The sequence below is a fragment of the Mandrillus leucophaeus genome, unplaced genomic scaffold (genome assembly GCF_000951045.1).
Source record: "Mandrillus leucophaeus isolate KB7577 unplaced genomic scaffold, Mleu.le_1.0 Scaffold496, whole genome shotgun sequence".
NCBI lineage: Eukaryota > Metazoa > Chordata > Mammalia > Primates > Cercopithecidae > Mandrillus > Mandrillus leucophaeus.
The window spans coordinates 134958-140957 of record NW_012105320.1 but is presented as its reverse complement, the minus strand read 5'-3'; the positions used below and the strand labels follow the sequence as shown (position 1 = coordinate 140957).

At 49.7% G+C, this 6000-nt stretch overlaps 1 protein-coding gene across 9 annotated transcripts in view; it reads left to right on the top strand.

The window, feature by feature from the left end:
* The window catches only part of NF2 (neurofibromin 2 (merlin)), a 99110-nt gene that overhangs the window by 70015 nt on the left and 23095 nt on the right, over positions 1-6000 (top strand). For 8 of the 9 annotated variants that reach the window (XM_011995702.1, XM_011995703.1, XM_011995704.1 and 5 more), the window contains 3 exons: positions 1669-1791; positions 3098-3315; positions 4649-4754. The exons of the other annotated variant lie outside the window; for it this stretch is intronic. In XM_011995702.1, the coding sequence (XP_011851092.1) occupies positions 1669-1791; positions 3098-3315; positions 4649-4754 (447 nt within the window). The remainder of the gene's footprint in view (positions 1-1668; positions 1792-3097; positions 3316-4648; positions 4755-6000) is intronic. 9 annotated transcript variants of the gene reach the window in all.

Sequence of the window (6000 nt, the reverse complement as noted above, 5' to 3'; positions counted from 1 at the left end):
TTCTTTAAGAATTATAGGGGGAAGTGGGGAGGGATAGCATTAGGAGATATACCTAATGTAAATGACGAGTTAATGGGTGCAGCACACCAACATGACACATGTATACATATGTAACAAACCTGCACATTGTGCACATGTACCCTAGAACTTAAAGCATAAAAAAAAAAAAAAAAAGAATTATAGATATGTAGTAAGCCACCTTATGGAAATTGTAATATGATGGAAATTAGAGAACAAATTGGCCAAGCTTTTCACTGACTTGCAAGAAAATTGGAGAACAACTTTCACCGTTTTATTGCTTGTCTTTGCATTATCTTTTCAAGCTCCAATGTATGTATATGTGTGTATAATGTGTGTGTGTGTGTGTGTATATATATGTTTTTTTTTTTTTGACTTAGGATTTAGAAAAAGCAGCAGTCTTAGAAACCTTGTATGACCAGAGTGTGGGATAAGATTGAAGCAAGAAGTAATTAAATGTGCTTTAAATTATTTAAGGCAGAAAATAATGCAGTGGCCACTTCTGGATTCTGCTTTCTGAACTCAGTTAGTACCCCAGGATCACAGAGGAATGGCACTGTCTTGTACTTGTTCCCCTTATTAAGCTCAGCATGTGGTCCAATTAATGCAGTGATCCAGAAGGCAAGGGAGGTAGTGGTGGCTTTGTACTGTTGCCTTAAGGACAGGGGGCTGTGTTCCCTGCCTGGCTCCCTCCTGTCATAGGCCTGGCTCAGGAGTTGTCTCTGCATGAGGCTGTGCAAGTCTGTGCTGTGGCTGTTGCAGCTCCCCCCTGTGAAATACAATGTGTGAACTATTGATGCATCACGTAGAATGATTCCATCTTCTCTGTGGGTCAGAGGCAAGAGTGGAGCTATTTCTTGATGAAATCAGAGAAGTGAGAGGGGTCCATGTGGATTAGAAATGGTGAGATGACTTGCCTGCCCAGATGAGAAAGCTGCTTATTTCTGGGGCTCTATCTGAGGGAGGAGGTCCTGCATTGTGTCCCATCAGCCACAGGGCAGAGCCACCTGAGGTTTCCCAACAAAAAGCAGCGTTGGCGAGGTAGCCATTTCAGTGCACCATGTATAAGAATGCCTCCTTCTGCCGGGCACGGTGGCTCATGCCTGTAAATCCAGCACTTTGGGAGGCCAAGGCGGGTGGATCACAAGGTCAGGAGTTCAAGACCAGCCTGGCCAATATGGTGAAACCTTGTCTCTACTAAAAAATACAAAAATTAGCCGGGCATGGTTGCAGGCACCTACAGTCCCAGCTACTCGAGAGGCTGAGGCAGGAGAATTGATTGAACCTGGGAGGCAGAGGTTGCAGTGAGCCGAGGTCATGCCACTGCACTCCAACCTGGGCGACAGAGGAAGACTCTGTCTCAAAAAAAAAAAAAAAAAAGAATGCCTCTTTCTATCCAGGTCGAGACTCGGTTTGGTTTTTTGTTGGTTGTTTGTTCATTCACTACTAGAATTTTTTTCAAGTGGCTCAGCTTTCAACTCTGCAACTGGTTTAGAAGAATGGGGTGGGGAGCAATAAGAATGACCCTGGTTACCTAAAGGAAAGGGAAGGAAAAAGGTCCCAAAAGGGGAGACTCTGGAGATGGGGCATCTTTGGGCACCCTAGGTCTCGAGCCCTGTGATTCAGTGACTTTTTCTTCACCCCCCGCAGATGGAGCGGCAGCGCCTCGCTCGAGAGAAGCAGATGAGGGAGGAGGCTGAACGCACGAGGGATGAGTTGGAGAGGAGGCTGCTGCAGATGAAAGAAGAAGCAACAATGGCCAACGAAGCACTGGTGATTTCTGAGGGGCCGGGGTTCCAGGAGGCTACCTGGGGGCTTCCTTGGCTTTTCTGGAGCTCGGCCTCCTGAAGACCATGAGTTAGCAGCGTTTGCTTTGAAAGACTTAATTTCAGCTTTAAAAAAAATCAGTGCCTTTTCTTTCCACCTGTGTTGGCAGAAGCAGATTTAGTTTGAGCTTATGTGCAGCCAAATTCCACTTTCACCACGAGGTTGCCTTTACAGCAGGGCTTCTCAGCCTGTGCACTACTGATATTTGGGGCTGACCGTCCTTTGCTGTAGGCACTAGATCCCAGTAGCAGCACCTCACCCTCCATTTGTAACAATCCAAAACATCTTCAGACATTGCCGTATGTCTCTTTTTTTTTGAGAGACGGAGTCTTGCTCTGTTGCACAGGCTGGAGTGCACAGTGGCACAATCTTGGCTTACTGCAATCTTCGCCTCCCAGGTTCAAGCGATTCTCCTGCCTCAGTCTCCCGAGCAGCTGGGATTACAGTCACATGCCACCATGCCCAGCTAATTTTTGTATTTTTAGTAGAGACAAAGTTTCACCATGTTGGTCAGGCTGGTTTTGAATTCCTGACCTCGTGATCTGCCTGCCTCAACCTCCCAAAGTGCTATGATTATAGGTGTGAGCCACCGCGCCCAGCCATACTTTTTTTTTCTTCTGAGATGGAGTTTTGCTCTTGTTGCCCAAACTGGAGTGCAATGGCATGATCTCGGCTCACTGCAACCTCCACCTCCCGGGTTCAAGTGATTCTCCTGCCTCAGCCTCCTGAGTAGCTGGGATTACAGGCGCCTGCCACCACACCCGGCTCATTTTTTGTATTTTTAGTAGAAATGGGTTTTCACCATGTTAGCCAGACTGGTCTTGAACTCCTGACCTCAGGTGATCCGTCCGCTTTGGCCTCCCAAAGTGCTGAGATTATAGGCGTGAGCCACCGTGCCCGGCCTGCCACATGTCTCTTGCAGGGGGCAAAAAGCTCCTCTGGTTCGAACCACTGATTTAAAGGGAAAGAGCAGAGTTTAAGTTGTTTTTCTCCACATGCAGCAGAAGCCTGGGCTGAAGTGGGTACTCAGAGAAGGTGCTCTTGTTACTCCCCATGGGTGCAGCCCAAAGGACCCTTCTGAAAAGCTGGGGAATGGGGCTTGTCATCTCTTGTCAGAGAGTCATGGAGGGCACTCAGCAGCAGGACCCCAGGAGTCCGAGACTCTGGTTTGTCGCATCTCAGTGTTCAAGGCAGATCTGGGCGGGAGAATAACACATGATCCGGCTTCAGCTAAGAGCACCGTGCCCTCCAGATGCGGTCTGAGGAGACAGCCGACCTTTTGGCTGAAAAGGCCCAGATCACTGAGGAGGAGGCAAAACTTCTGGCCCAGAAGGCCGCAGAGGCTGAGCAGGAAATGCAACGCATCAAGGCCACAGCCATTCGCACGGAGGAGGAGAAGCGCCTGATGGAGCAGAAGGTGCTGGAAGCCGAGGTGCTGGCACTGAAGATGGCTGAGGAGTCAGAGAGGAGGTGAGGGGGCACTGGGCACCAGACTGGTGAGGAGGCTGGCAAAGGGCCACAGACCAGCCTTCCCTGAGGCTGAGCTCTACAGCAGCTGTCCTCAAGCTGCTTCCCCATCTTCTGGGCGGGGGGAGGCTCCTCCTTGGCTGATGGTGACTGGTGCTTCATCCATTTTGGGGTTGGCACTACTGGTTGGGCACAGGAACTCAGTTCTCCTGCTAGGTGGGCCCCTCTGTTGTGTCTCTTTGATAAGCCCCTGTCTCTCTGATGGCCGTGTGTGCAGGAAAACCCCTGAGCATATTCACAGACCGCTTTCAGCTAAAGAGATGTGAGGAGGCTCTTTGTGCATAAAAAAAACAAAAACAAAACGTGGTTCTTTTCTGCTTTCATTCGGTGGGTCTGCAGGAGAACAGCAGCTGCTCACCTTTAAAGGGGAACTAGTGCCTGCATTCCCCAGCCTTCCTTGGCACATGGGGAAGGGGGGCTAGGATGGTCTCTGTGACTGGGACGTCCCACTCATGGCCAGGTTGAAGGATGTTCTGTACTTTTGTCTGTACTTTTGAAAGACTATCATAGGCCTGTAGCCTTCAGATAAACACTGACACATTCCCCACAGCTTTTGGCTCTGTTGATTTGGAGCACTTGAATTTGACTTTTAGCTACCAAGGTGCAGTCACTACAGTTTTCCTCACCACTCTTTGCATGTTGTTCTGGGAATATGGTTCCCTTTTGCCTGCCCTGCTTCAGGCCCCTTGCTGTATGCGGGTCACACTCGCTGTGCATGGTGCAGGTCTGGCCAGGCCTCACATGCCGTGTCCACCCTGAGCCCCATAGGGTGACGATCTGCACCAGGGTGCGGGTGCCCTCAGTGACGGGGCTCATCTTCCTGCTGGAGAAAGTGGGCACAAGGCCCACCAGTGTTTTATCCAGAGGCTGTGAAGATGCAGTTCTTGTATATTCTGCCCTTTGTGATCCAATATAAGAACTTTGATCCTCTGGGCTCTTCCTTTGCCCAGCTCACTCTCACCCAAAAACAAAGCAGAGAAAGCTGCTAGTGCCCCCTCCAGCTCCTCCGTCTCCTGGCTGTAGAAGGTCTGGTTTCTCTCAGTTTTCCTGCTCTTCCAGTTTAGATTTACCAACTCAAATGAAAAATCTCAGGAATGTTGTCCTTGCTTTGGAAGTTCTGATTTCATGTAAATGTCCCTGTCTCACTGTCCTTTTTCACTTCTTCAGGTGCCATCCTCAGGGTTAGGCCAGGTCCCTCCTCTGCAGGGGTGGTGTGGGGTCTTTTCCCACCACCTGCCCTCTTCTGTGAAGCTGACATCTCATCCTTTCCTTGCAGGGCCAAAGAGGCAGATCAACTGAAGCAGGACCTGCAGGAAGCACGCGAGGCAGAGCGAAGAGCCAAGCAGAAGCTCCTGGAGATTGCCACCAAGCCCACGTACCCGGTGAGCCTGGGGGGCCACCAGCTGGGGCCGCCTTAGTCCTGGTGGGTGATGTTCTCTTTCCTCCCGGCCCTTCAGTTCATCTGGAGGTGCCTTCAGGGTGACCATTCAAGCAAACACATGGCAGGATGAGAGATGCAGAGAGCCTGCAGTTAGGGACCGGGTAGAACATCCTGGTCTGCCATTTGGCTTTGGACTAGTTAGTTGTCTCTTTGGTTGCCTGGATAACAGGCAACAGGGCCTTTTCCAGCTCTGGAATGTTTTTCTTGTTCTAAGTAATATAGTCCCAAATTATCCTCAAGCGAATTTGCTCTCTTGCCTCTTAATGCTGAGCTGAATGTAATCTTCAACTATCAGTATATACCATATATCATAATTATAGTTCTGGGAAGGGATTGGCTGTACACCTCAGAATGAATTACTGCCATGCAAGAACGAGCAGCCACTCTCAGTTTGGGGACACAGAGGCAGACTTCCATTAAATGGGGTCACAAAATGAATAGAAACCTCTTTCCCTCCTTTCTTCTGTGCATTCAGTTTGGCATTTTATTTATTTATTTATTTTTGCGTATTTGTTCAGTGTCCACGTAGTGCCACACAGTTGGAAGTTTCTGTCCTGACAGGTGTTCTCAGGGTGCACAGGTGCCTAGAGGAGGAGGACACAGCCCAGCCTGGAGGGGCAGGAGAGGCTCAATATGGTGTCTACACTGATGCTTGAAGGGGGAGCAGGAAGTAGCCAGGTAGAGAAGAGAACATAGGGTATTTAGGGTGAGGGCACAGATGCACACACATGGCCCAGACTCACACACAGCACGGTCATCTACATGGCACATCCATACACACAGCACAGACACACACATGTACCTATACATATATTCATGCACATGGCACATCCACATACACAGCACGGACACACACACGTACCCATACTTACATTCAAGCACATGGTACAGGCACATACATGACCCAGATGCACACAGGGCACCAGAGCCACAAGCTGCCTAGGGTTTGAGGTGGGGAAAACGTAAGCAGTTTGCTGTTGCTGTATATCCTGGTTCTCTGTTACTATGTAACAACCCACCCAAGCCAACTGTGTGGCCGAAACAACCCTTTATTATACCTCTGGTGGCTTGTTGGGTTGACTGGGCCAGACAGAGATCCTTGCTGGGGATCTCTCTGGTGGTCACAGTCAGATGGTAGCTGGGACTGGAGTCGTCTGAGCACTCAGCTGGGCTGAACACCTGAGATG